This window comes from Moschus berezovskii, chromosome 22 (assembly GCF_049115385.1).
Source record: "Moschus berezovskii isolate FMDL1 chromosome 22, NW_MosBer_1.0, whole genome shotgun sequence".
Taxonomy (NCBI): domain Eukaryota; kingdom Metazoa; phylum Chordata; class Mammalia; order Artiodactyla; family Moschidae; genus Moschus; species Moschus berezovskii.
Genome location: NC_142481.1, coordinates 45532920 through 45546211, shown reverse-complemented (window position 1 = coordinate 45546211; position 13292 = coordinate 45532920). Strand labels below are relative to the sequence as shown.

At 55.3% G+C, this 13292-nt stretch overlaps 1 protein-coding gene across 4 annotated transcripts in view; it reads right to left on the bottom strand.

Annotated features, from left to right (window-relative positions):
- ZNF423 (zinc finger protein 423) overlaps positions 1-13292 on the bottom strand; it is a 346670-nt gene that overhangs the window by 276888 nt on the left and 56490 nt on the right. For all 4 annotated transcript variants that reach the window (XR_016035886.1, XM_055412817.2, XM_055412819.2 and 1 more), the window contains exon 2: positions 11201-11260. Coding sequence is in view for 3 of the 4 variants with exons in the window: in XM_055412817.2 (XP_055268792.2) it covers positions 11201-11260 (60 nt within the window). In the remaining variant the exon portion in view is untranslated. The remainder of the gene's footprint in view (positions 1-11200; positions 11261-13292) is intronic.

Sequence of the window (13292 nt, the reverse complement as noted above, 5' to 3'; positions counted from 1 at the left end):
GCCCAGCCAGGCCCTGCTCCGAGGCCGCCCGGGGAGGGAAGGAGGCCATTGTCGGCCTTTGTTGCAGTTTCCCCAGCCTAGCCCAGACTCCAGGAGGCCCCTGGGAGCTAACAAAGCTTCCCCCAACCCGCAGCTGTCCAGCCTCCCCCAGCCCGACCCTGGGGACAGGCCCGCCCGGCCCTGGGCTCTTAAAGCGGCAGGTGCAGAGTGGAAATGAAGTCTTGTCCAAGTTAGGGGTGGGGCGCACGTGCGCCAGAGCGGGCCGGGCCGGGCACGCGGACAGATGGCCACTGGGGTCTCTGTCTGCACCCGGGTCTGCCCGGCGCCGGGCCCAGCAGCAGGGGTGTGGATCTTTGGTCAGAAAGAATGTCTGAAGCCCTGAATGTACAACAAAGGAAAAGCAGAGGGAGAGTAAGGGGGTGACCTGGACATCTCGGGAGCCTCCTCGGGTGGGTAGAACTGTCCTCATCCTTGAAAAGAGATCCCGGAAGCAGCTCTTTCTGCTCGTCTGCGAGCCTAGGGGTTTGGATGGGTGTGTGGTGCCTGGGTGTGCGTGTCTGTGTGCGTGCTCACGTTCGGAAGTGTGTGCCCTGTGTGTGTGCATGTGAGCATGCATATACAGGGCGTGCACATCTGCACTTGAGTGCATATAAGGTACGGAGGAACACGTGAATGTCTGTATTTGTGCACGGTATGTGTGTGTGTGCATTGTGTGTGGAAGTGGGTATGTACATGTGTCAGAATGTGTAGGCACAGTGTGCTTATGTGTGTGAACAAGTGTATATGAGTATGTGTGCATGCAGGCAAAATGACGTGTCACTGTTACACATCACTGCTGGAAAGCACTCCGGCGCTTGTGTCTGTCAGTAGCCATCACCTCCACACTGACCCTGGAAGTGTGTCTCACTACCGTGACCTCTAGGGTTCTTACCACATCCTTGGGGATGTCCCCCCCACCCAGATGCCTTATATCTCCACTGGGTCCTGGTCACTGTGAACTAGCAACTCCAGAGGAGCAGACCCTGGACTCAGACAAAACCAACCCAGGTTCAAATCCTGCCCTGGGCCGGATCAGCTGTGAAAGCCTGCACCCATCTCTCAACCTCTCTGAGCCTCAGCTGCTCACCCGTGAGATGGGCATGATACTACTTCCTACCACCTGTGGTTAAGAGGGTTAAATGAAAGGTGCATGTCAGGTACACGGCCCCTGCCTGGCCCCAGCAGATGCTAACTAGATGGTTGGTTTTTTCCATGGTTATTGTTATTACCGGAGAAGACAATGGCACCCCACTCCAGTACTCTTGCCTGGAAAATCCCATGGATGGAGGAGCCTGATGGGCTGCCATCTATGGGGTCGCTAAGAGTCGAACAGGACTGAGCGACTTCACTTTCACTTTTCACTTTCATGCATTGGAGAAGGAAATGGCAACCCACTCCAGTCTTCTTGCCTGGAGAATCCCAGGGACGGGGGAGCCTGGTGGGCTGCCGTCTATGGGGTCGCACAGAGTCGGACACGACTGACATGACTTAGCAGCAGCAGCAATAGCAGCATTGTTATTACAGTTGCTTATAATTATGGTTATTGAGAATACAACGGTGAGCAAAGCAGGCACTACCCTTGCTCATAACCTTGCCTGGTTTGCAAAGCATTTAGCCCAGAGAAATAGAATAGAAGAAGCAAAAGTGACTCCTTTTTACTGGATTCAGTATCAGTCTGATGTGCTAACTACTACTAAGTACAGCCAGCAGCCAGCAGTTGAAGCAACCAAGCACAACAACAAGAAAGGAATCATCTATCAGTTCGGGCAAAATAATGGGTTTATTGAACCAGACCGGCATCAGTTAGCCAGGCTCAACCTGACACACACGGAGCAAGAGAGAGAGAGAGAAAACACACGCGCGTACCCACACATGCCTCACGCTCAAGAATTTTAAGAGAGGATCAGCAGAGACGACAACCGCCTAACCCCTGCGGGCCTCCCACAGCCTACAACAGGACTGTGACTGACGCGGTGCTAAACATACCCATCCCAGAAGCTGGGCCCTGCAGAATGCCCGCCCAGGAAGCCAGGACCAGCCAGGCTGCACGACTGAGCTGACCTTGGCCATTTCCTACCGGGCACCGACCCATGGCTGCACCCAGGGAAGGAGGTTGATCATATGATAGCCTCAGAGCCTCTGACTTTCAGATCCTGCCCACTAACCCCCCTGCCAACCCCAACCCCACCCCAGCCTTCTCCACAGGGGAAACAGGCAGCGCCCCACCATCCAAGGTCAGCGTGAGAAGGGATGGTCCCTTGAGAGCTCAGTCCCACCCCAAGCCTGCATGGGGGTGAAGGCGTGCGTACCCTGCCCACTGCGGTGACGCCCAGAGATTGCCAATCGAGACAAGGAAAAGGAGGAAGGGAGGGGCTTGTCGGAGCCTTCTGTGGCCCACACAGATCAAGGCTCGGAGCTAAGCTCCAAGCCAAGCTTCCCTCAACATGCTATCAATACATCACCGAGGGTAAGACGGGAGAGCGCCAGCTGCCACCCTTGGGGGCTATGGCTAAGCTCCGTGCATCCCCTCGTGTCGTCCTCACAATGGTCCCAGGAAGCAGGATAAGCATCCCCATTTCAGATGAGGGCATGGACAGCACAGAGAGGATGAGAAACTTACTCAAGGTATCTCAACCTCAAACCCAATTCTTGCTCTTACAAAGGGAACAACAACTTGGCCCTGTGCTGCCAAGGGGAAAATACAGATGAAGAGGCAGAAGTGAAGTTTTCCACCTTGGCAAACATTTGCTCAGTGGCTGTCAGTGACCAAGCCAGAGCCCAGCTCTGTGAGCACACAGAATCAGACATGGTCACTGCCTGAGGGAGTGAGCAGAACAGCAAGGGAACCAGGCACATACAGGAGGAACATCATTACCAAGCAGACGGCAATGAGGACCAGGATGAAGGCAGCCCCCAAGACCCAGGGGCAGGCACATTAATTATGGCAGGGCAATCACGGTGGCCTCCAGGAGGAGGCGTCATGTAGACTGAGCTTTGAAGGAGGAGCTCTGTAGGCAGAGGGCCCCCGCCAGAACAAGAGTCGAGGGGAGTAGGTGAGAGGGCTCAACTCATCAAACCCTCTAAACCCTCACTACTCCAGGTGGTGGGTGGCCATCAACACCACTCTGGAGCTTAGAATGCAGAATCTCAGACCCCTCCCAGAACGGCTGAGTCAGCATCTGCTTTTTAACAAGATCACCAAATCTGCCTACATGGTCAAGTCTGAGCAGAGCCAATGTAAACCACGCCTGGAAACCACGGAGAGACCACCCCCAAATCCCGAGGAACAATGTCATCATCACCCCTGGGGCCCACACCCACGTACACGCCCGACTGTGGCCCTGGTGTATAGCTAGGCTTCAAGTCACCAAAATAACTGCTGATTTCCACCATCCATCAGTGGGGGCCCAGACCCTGGGGAGCACCCAAGGTTGGATAAAGTAGGACCAGCCCCTCCGTCAGGACAGCCCTCATCGCTGGTGCCTGTGAAAAACTCCAGAGCCCCAGGAGAGGAGAGGGCAGATACACTGGGCTCGTGGAGTGGACAGTCCCCAGTCAGCAGGGCTGGGAGCTTGCAACTTCACTGCAGAAAAGGGCACAATGGCAGAGCAGCTGCTGTACGCCAGCCTGTGGGTACAGGACAAATGACACAGAGGCTCTGCCTCCGAGTAAGCTCCAAGTCCACCCCTGGAGGTGAACTCAGCAAGACAAACCCCCTCCAGCGAAGCCATCAGTCAGGCCACGGGGGAGAGAAAAACAGAGTCAGAAGAGAGACACACCACACACACACATGCACACACACACACACTCCCTTGCACGTACCCCGGGCACCAGCATACACATGCACACACATGTGCATGGCAGCCGTGGCACAGAGGAAGCAATGTACAGGGCAGCCCAGCGGGGCCCCTGGCTGGTCCAGAGCCAGAGGAAAGGGTGGGCAGGAAACACCACATCCCCTCGGAGAGCTGGGCCAAGTCAGCCCCAGGGGCCCAGGACGCAGCACAGAGGGGTGTAGAGGCCACAGGGCCCCCAAGAGTCTGAGTCAGGGCCGAGGCACCTGGGCACACTCGCACACACACCACACACACACACACACAAGTGCACGCCTCCGTGTGCACTCGGGGCACAGATGCCCTACCTCGTGGACCGCTCACCATGGTAACAGAGTGGCCACCTCTCAGCTCCAGTCACCACCTGAAGGTCTCCGAGGCCTCCTGAGCTGGGGGAAGCAGCGCTAACAAAGGCCCGCCTGGCCGGGGGTCCACGGTACAGACCAGTCGGCGCATGCCTGCCGCGCTCCCCCGGTGAGCTCGGGGCCACCGCATCTTCCTACCCCGCCTGCCTGGCTCCACTCAGCTCAACTCCCCACAGACGCCCCAGCAGAGCTAATGAGAAACTCCCCAGCTGGCCCCATATAAAAACGCATTTCATAAGTCTTTAAAATGCTAGGAAATTCTTCATCTGTTTAGGACTTTCCTGCTCCTTTAAAATGTCCCCTGGTCCTTGTGGAGGAAATGACTGGGTTGGGGGCTCAAGCGCAGGAGGTGGGCAATGCCAGCCAAGCCATCCGGAAGTCAAGGGGCATCTGGCAGCTTCCTTCGTCAGCCCCAGGATCGCGGGGATACCCTCACTGATGAGCCAGGGTAAGGCAGTCACTCAGGAGAAAATTCAGGGTGAGGGAACCCTGGGGGAGAGGAGAGGAGAGAGGGAGACAGTCTCTCCAGCCTTGATCTGAGGACTGAAGAAGTCAAAATGTCCTGGGATCCCCTAAGAAAACCTCCAAAGGAGAAAAAGACCACCGACACAAAGATGTTGGTAAGAGCATTGTTCATGAGTCCAAAACTGAACGCGGTTCAAGTGTCCAGCGGGGAGGGGCAGTTGAGGCAATGAATGTCCATCCTCTCAGAGACCCTGATGTGGTGACTGAGGGCAGGGTATGTGGATCGAGAGGTCTCCAAGAAGCTCGGGGCTCACCGGGGCTCCACGGAGCCCACCGGTGCATTCAGCCTGCACTTCATCTCAAGAGAAGGGATGGAGCTGGAAAGCCGGCCAAGAGAAATGTAAACAGCAAATGTGCAGAAGCACAGAGTGGTGGGTGGAGTCTCCGTGAAGTAGTTGAAATAATAAATACGTGCTCTAGGACAACACCGGCGGGGTGGGAAGGAAGCCCTGAGAACGTTCAGAGGAGCAGGCTGGGCTACACCGAGGGGACTCAACTCCCTGAAGAGAAAGGCCCGGCCTTCCAGACATTTCTGTTCAGTTCACTGGTCAAAACGTGGAGGTAAAGGACTGCAGGGGGTGAGGAGGCTGCCACCTTTGTCCGTGATGGGGGCACTGACCACTCCCCCACCCCACAGCTTACCGGAGTCAGATTCAAGGAAAGGCTTCCAGCCTCTCTCCACCAAGGAGCCCCCAGGCGCCGGACACCCAGATGCCACTCTAATCTTCCCCCCCGAGCAGGTCTCTGAGCCTGCAGCCCTAACACAGACCCACCACCCCACCGCAAACTGCACACACACCCAACACGCAGGGGGGCCTAGAGGCAGGCGGGCTGGGGTCAGGCGGTGGGAGTCTCTATGGAGAGCATGACCCACAGTGTTTTCCAGATCTGGCCTTTGAAGATGGGAAGTGTGCTCAAGGCCTTCTAAACAGGCACCTCCTCTGCCTTCCGGCAGCGATCCAGGAGGCCTGGCCCTTGTAAGACTCCCACCTGACCCAGGAGGGACCTGAGCACTGAGCTGACCCCAGCCCTGAGCCTCTGGTTCCCCTCTGACACAAAGAGCTCGGACCAACATTCTCACAGGCAGACCTATCATTTACAATTTAGGTGCCACAGCAATGCTGGAGCTGTGTGTGTGCACGCATGCTCAGCCGTGTCTGACTCTTTGCAACCCCATGGACTATATAGCCCACCAGGTTCCTCTATCCATGGGATTTCCCAGGAAAGAATACAGGAGTGGGTTGCCATTTCCTCCTCCAGGGGATCTTCCCAACCCAGGGATCAATCCTGTTATCTCTTGAGTCTCCTGCATTGGCAGGATGGGTTCTTTAACCAACTGCGCCACCTGTCTGGGTTCAAATCCCAGCTCTGCCACATCCTAGCTGTGTGACCTTGAAGCAAGTCACTAGCATCCGTGTGTCTCAGTTTCTGTATGTGAAAAGCACCGAGAAGGAGAACTGGCTCCTAGAAGCGACTCATACATGGGAGTGATGCTTTCGTTAACCAGGACGATGAGACCGCCAATGGGGCAGGAAGGCCTGAAACTCTGATCACACCAGTAAGGTCTCAGGCTGCTGGGCCATTCACACACAATCGATTATAATGAATGTTTCTCTCCAATCGCAAGTGTGTGTGTCACCATGCCAGACATAAAGCTGACCGACCTGTCCCGGCATCAACAGTGAGTGTTTGTCAACAAATGAACTGTCTTCCATCACCAGACTGCCCCAGACCCTCCTTGCGCTCCATCCCAGCTTGGTCCAGGGCAGCCATGCTGGAAGGAAGCTCAGCCTGCCCTGAAACCTGGTCCAGGGAGGCGGGAGGTCCTGGTGAGACAGTTACACAAAGGTGAGCCCCTTCGTGTCCCAGCTCAGACTCAGTGACCAGCAGAAGGGAGGCAAAGCGGAGCATGGTTGGTTGGTTCCCTGAAACCCCACACTGTAGGCTACTATCATCCTGGTGCCTGCCAATCAGGCGGTTCATTCCAAAGGGCCTGGGGGAAGAGAGAAGAAGCACTGAGGGAGAAAGCACCTCCCCACTGAGCTGGGCTGGAGGCAGACGGTGGGGCACAGAGAGGCCTGGAAAGTGGCCCCTGGGTAGAGACGCCCTTGGCAACCTTCTAATGGTGGCCGGAATGAAATCAGAGGGACATTCTTTGGCCTGAGCAGTGTTTTTTCAAATATACTGATTGACCAAAATGAGATAGCATTTCACATCTAGGAAAGCTAGAATCCACCAAAAAAAGGAAAATTACATGTATTAATGAGGATGTGGAAACATTGGAACCCTCATATCTCAATATGAGCTGCTTTAAAAAGACTTGAGTTGCTAATTTTTTAATCTAAGACCACCACATAAAAATCCAGCTGTCTGGCTTCTCTTTTTAAAACTCAGATGACGTGGAGATTCTGGGCCCACGTGCCCTGTCACAATCAGCTGGCACTGAGGTACGGCTGTCCCGGTAGCAAGGCCTGGGGTGCAGTGCACAGCGCCGCCTCCCTGCCACCTGCCCGCTCAACTCACCTGTGCCACCAGCCTGCCCCAGGTGAGCCTTTGAGCTTGGGATCCTTGTGAGCTTTCACAAAGGACTCACACTTCTCTAAGGAGTTTGAACTCACGGCCTGGCAAAGTAGGAAGAAGAGCTTAAGAGTAATCTATGACACCGCCCCCAAAATCACGTGCACGATGCTCTGTGCATTTGGGAAGAGAACCTACACTTCCTTCCACCAGATGCTTGGGGCTTCCCAGGTGGCACTAGCAGTAAAGAACCTGCCTGTCAGTGCAGGAGACATAAGAGACACGGGTTCGATCCCTGGGTCGGGAAGCTCCCCTGGAAGAGGGCATGGCAACCCACTCCAGTATTCTTGCCTGGAGAATCCTATGGACAGAGGAGCCTGGTGGGCTACAGACCACAGGGTCGCACAGAGTCGGACACAACTGAAGTGACTTAGCAGGCACACAAGACACTGTCCCTTCATCCCCCTCTCTATGGATAAAAAAAAAAACAGGACGCAATGGGAAATGAGTTAAAACCCCACACCCACCAGGCACCCCCATATCTCAGCTCTGAACACAGTCTCCTTCCCCCAGATTCTGCCACCAGCAGCCCCATCTTTGCCAGCGGAGGGGCAAGGGTGGGTCCCCTCATCCCGTGACGCCCTGGCCAGAAGGGAGAACTGCTGGGAGCCGCTCACTCTGCTCGCCTCCCTGCCAGGCGCGGCTCTCCATCACTGTCAGGGCCCCGACTCAAGGGCAGAGACAGAGCAGGCCAGGTTGCTCCTGAGGGGCGGTGGCCACGGGTCCCCACGGGCAGCAAGGCCACTGTGCCTCCTGCTTCTTTATTGAAGCTCTCCGTCATGTTCCCGGAGCCAGGAAAAGCGGGAGAGGGGATGCTGGCACCGCGGGGAAGGCTGGACCCCCACACAGAGGAGCTGCCCGGTGTTCACAGCTCTGCACTCCCAGTAAAATGCTCTCTGCCTCCCCCTTCACCTCACCCTGCGTTCTTCCGGTCTGATGAGCCAAAAGGCCCTCCATGGCCACCCTTGGCACTCTGCCTCCAGGGACCACTGTAAAGCCCCCACGAGGCCTCAGGTCTCGGTTCAGCTATCTACCTCCCAGTGGCAGGCAGCGTGGAGGTTACACCCCAGGCTCCGGTGGCAGGAGGATTTGGGTACAAGTCCCTGCCCCACAGCATCCTGGCTGGGGACGGCGGATCTGCAACCGCACCGTTCCAAGCCTCCTTCCCTCATCCACCAAATGAGGACGGCAGTTCTCAGTGACGGCGCCAAGGGTGGCTTGGGGAGGCTTTGCTCCCCCACAATCTTCTTTGGCACCTGCCCCCATCCTCTGATGCAGCCAAGTGACATTTTCTCAGCTTACTGGGAAGCATTATTCTAAAGCAGCTTCAGCCAGGCCTCTGGCCCTGTCCTCTACCAGATGGCGGCCCCGAACTTGCGCATGGAGAAACTGTGGGCTTGCTGCTGGAAACACCACCAGCTCCCAGGGTTGTCATGATGGCTCAGGGAGACCCTGGGGGGTAAAACGTTTGCTCCGTGTCCTGGCACAGACCAAGTGTGTGTACACGAAACGCCAGGCCCCACATCCAGGACTGCCTCCCCCACCAGCCTCATTCTGCCACCCGGGACTGGCGCCATCTCACAAGTCCCATGCTCAGGGAATACAAGCTGACTTTAATAGCCCGAGTCCAACAGGATTGGGAAGGAAAATCTATCACGTGCATGCACTGTCAAAAAGAAATAATCAGAATCGGGCCAAAGGAAACAGAACAACCCATTGCCCGGCTGTGGATTATCCAATGCCTGGGATGCTGGGCCCTCCCTTTCCCACCTCTGAGCAGATGACCGAAAGCTGACTGGCACCAGGGAGTCCCTGAGGGCCAGAGGGACTCACGAGGAGTCGAGCACCTCCTCCTGCCTGCACGTGTAGGGTACACTCAGCTCTTGGCTGGAAACTTGCAAATCGCACGACCTTTACCACTCCCGAGAGCACCCAAAGGCCCTAAGGCTGGTTGTTCCACTGTAGCATCAGAGTGTCATGGACCCCAGGCCCCCGCACAGCCCCTCGGCATCACCCCTGCCTTCTACAGGAGATACACCCGGGCCCTGACACCCCCAGAACAGAGCTCCCTGCCCACCACACTGTCGGCGCCCTCCTGCATCCTGCTGCTGTCCTGGTCTGTCCTCATCGCCGCCCGCACCACTGGGAAAACAGCCGGGACGGAGGACCTTACATGGACACGGCCAGGCCGGGTGCTTTTCTGGTGCGGGGGTATGGAGCACAGCGGGGACCCTGATCAGAGCCTGAGCACGTGCACCCTCTCATCCATCAGGACGTCTGGAGCAGACATGGAGTTTCACAACCTCGCTGTGTTCCTCCAACCGTGGGGAATGCATCTCATTGCACAGAAAGAGACAGGCCATGGGTCACCCAGCACCTCCCCCTATCCTACCTACAGTGTGGACCCCAAGGCCTGTCCTAACTCAGGGCTCTCCTCCTGAGAATCTGAGCACCTCCCCATCCTGGCTTCATCCAAGGCCCCTGCCCTGGAGGGAGCCCCTGTCACCAAGGACCAGACACCTGCAGACACCGCAGTGCGCAAAACTGAGTCAGCCAGGACCTAACCAGGACCCTTCGGACTTTCCAAGCAGCACAGCCCCCGCTGCAGAGAGCCCTGGACCAGGAGTCCCGGAACCTGGTTTCAAGTTCTGGCTCCCCACTTGCCTTCAGCTCAGTCTGTACCAGCATTCCCCAGATTTCAGTCACCTGGGAACCATCTTCATGATTTTTTCCTGAATCCAAGCATTATTACTTAAAACCTTTGTCAACACAATTTTCTCACCTAAATGACTTCCGCATCGTCTTAAATCACACGCAGCCATAAAATCACAAATTCGATGTGTAACCGTTCAAGTATTAAGTGCTGGTATGCCTGACACCTAACACCTCGTTTCTGCAACGACTGACCCAGAGCATACCTCCCTCTTTGCCTCAATTTCCACACCTAAAAGAGAAGGAGCCTGAACTAAATGGCTCCCTCGCAGGTCTTCTCAGGCCCAAGGTTCTCCACCATGGAACTGGAGACAGCTGGCCAGGATCCTGGGACAGAGGACAAGGCAGGAGAGTCTGGGGCCTGCTGGACCGGGAACAAGGGCCCTGCTGTCAACAGAGGCTGACAACTTGCACAGCAAATGGGATAGTGGTGCCCTCCATTCCAGAGCTCCCAGGACCCCAAGCCAGCTGCAGTCCCAAGCTCCATGGGCAGCTCCAGATTCCAGAACTTTATAGGGAGAGAAACCTCATTCATCCACCTCTTTCTATAGCTGGGGAAACTGAGGCACCAGAAGGCACTTAGGCAAGGGCAGAACTGAGCGGGAAAACCCAAGTCCCCCGACGGCCAAGTCACCCCCTTCACCCTCCAATGGCCAGGCCCCCTGCAATTCTGACTGCTCCTTCTCACCTCCCCCTGGAGGTGTGGGCTCTGTTCTGCCCACCAGAGAGTGTGATGCGGCCACTTCCAGGAAGAGGCAAATAAAGGAATTCTGATTTCGATTGGAGTTTAAAGGTCCTATTAGAGTGGCTTTTATGCAATTAGGCTGGAATGAATGTGTAGCGACGCCCATGGCAGGGAGCTTCAAAGCCTGCGTAGTGGGGGTGTGGTGGCCCAACTCAGTATGCCCACAAGAGGGGAACATGGCCCCCGGGGGAATAAGGGCATATTAGTCTCCGTATGTAATAGATTTTATTGACCATATGGAACTGATATAAAAATCACATTGCACGGGGTAATCTGGACTGGAGACAGGAATGTGACAGGAAGAATATGACTTCCATAACCAGCTGGGTGGCTTTCTGAGTTTCCTGAGCCAGTCCCCCAGGACCCCCACCAAGTTTCCCACCGGCCCCTGGGCATTTATTTACCTGATGCTGTCACGGAGGAATCCCAGGCCAGCGAGAAGTCCGAGGCCTCCCCCTCTTCAACTGAAAGAGAGAACAGAGACGGGCCTGTGAGTTTTGAAGTTGTGCAAACAGGTAATTGGTGGCAGGGGCGGGGGGGGGGGCGGTGGTGTGTGTACAGGACACAGGGCAAGGAGGAAGGATCGTTTGGGGGAGTCCCTAGAGAGTCCCTATGATACCCATGATCAAGGGTGAAAGGATCAAGTCTACAAAGAGACTTTTGTTGGTTTCACAGAGATGTAAAATACTCAGAACAAAACCTAAACAGCAAATAAGTGCCATATCTGTACAGTTCCCCCATCCTTGTGCCCCTAGCAGACATCACAAGTCAATCACAGCACTGCCTCGAATCAGATGCAGAATCAGATTCTTTCTCTACACAGAGCTACAGGCCATTACTATCTATAATCAGAGTATCCACTTGAGATAAAGCCATGTGCCCCTCACAGGAGTAGAGTGAAGACCCGGACCTCCCCCTGGTCCTCCAGACACTGACCTCCTCCGAAGAGCCCCTCAGATCACCACTGAGATGTGAAGGCTTTCTCGATTATTCCAAGAAACAAACAAGACACTCTCAGAGGTTGGCAAAGTGTGGGGTGCTATCCTCTACACTGAGAGCGGACCCACAGACAGACCTCAGGACATGCTGGAGTCAATTCTCCCGTGGTCAGCAGTCCTGGGCCAGCGACGCCACAATGCAACTCACCTCTCCACACTACCCCAAGCCCACAGAACCAAGCTGGGCGGGGACGGAGTGTCCCCGCCACCCCACGTCCTGGTGTGTGAGACCAGGTGGGTGGAGGTGGTGGCCATGCACTAGGAGAACACAGGAGAAATTCTATACAGCATAATAAAACTCTTACCCTGGAATTAATCCCAGTCTGGGGCATGTAATAATATTAAAGCTGGGTTATGGACTTTGTAAAATGGAACTCTGTTTAAGCCAAAAATGTGCATACACAGTATTTTTCAGATTTAACGGGCTCTGAAGCTCTGCACACATGCATGCCAAAGCCACCACGTACCACCCAGTTCTCTTTGCAATGTCGCTGTCTCTCCGTGGGCACACACTGTGAGCCAGGCCCTGCACCCAGAGTGTTTAATCCCTGTCATCAGACTTTGAGAGGTGACAGGACACTCCTGAGGTCCTACGCTAGAAAGAGTCCGTACAGAGTTGGGGCCGAAACCCACGGCTGTCCGTCTCGCCTGCTCGTGTGCCCACCTGAGACACAGAGGATCCTATCCAGAATCCTAGCTCCTGGGGCTAGAAAGCAGCCACCCAACCCGCCCTTCAGAAGGCAGGCACATAGTATGCAGGGCAGCCGACCTGGGGGAGGAACAAGCAGGCTGGCTTGTGGTCAGATGCTGGATTCAAATCCCAGTCCTGCCTCGAACTAGCTCTATGCATATGTGTACTCTAAGTCGTTTCAGTCGTATCTGACTCTCTGTGACCCTATGAACTGTAGCCCGCCAGCCTTTTCTGTCCCTGGGATTTTCCAGACCAGAATACTGCAGTGGGTCGCCATTTCCTCCTCCAAGGGATCTTCCTAACCCAGGGATCAAACCCGCATCTCCTATGTCTCCTGCATTGGCAGGTGGGTTCTTTACCATTCATGCCACCTGGGAAGCCCCTAGCTGTATGACCATGAGTAAGCTGTTTAATCTCTAGGCTTCAGTTCTCCCATCTCAAAAACACAGGCCAAAGTGGTACCGAAGCCACAGGTTATTGGGAAGATTCCACAGGATAATGGTTGTCATCCGCTGGAACAGAGACTCAAGCACTCAGGTGGGTTTGGTGCCGAGACTGGAACAACTCTTGGAATTAACAAGTCCAGCCCAGCATGGCCCTGCCCCTGTTTTATCCTCTACCCCTGATCTTTCCCCCTCCCCACAGAGCCTCGCAGGACAGGTTTTCTTTTAACCTTTAGAAACAGCTTGCCCAAGAGGGTACATCCACGTCACTGAGCAGAGGTCAAGGATTGCTAACCAAGAGCCCTCCTTCCCAGATTTGCATCCTAAGAGGAGAAACTCTGCATCTGAGACAATTAAATGCAGA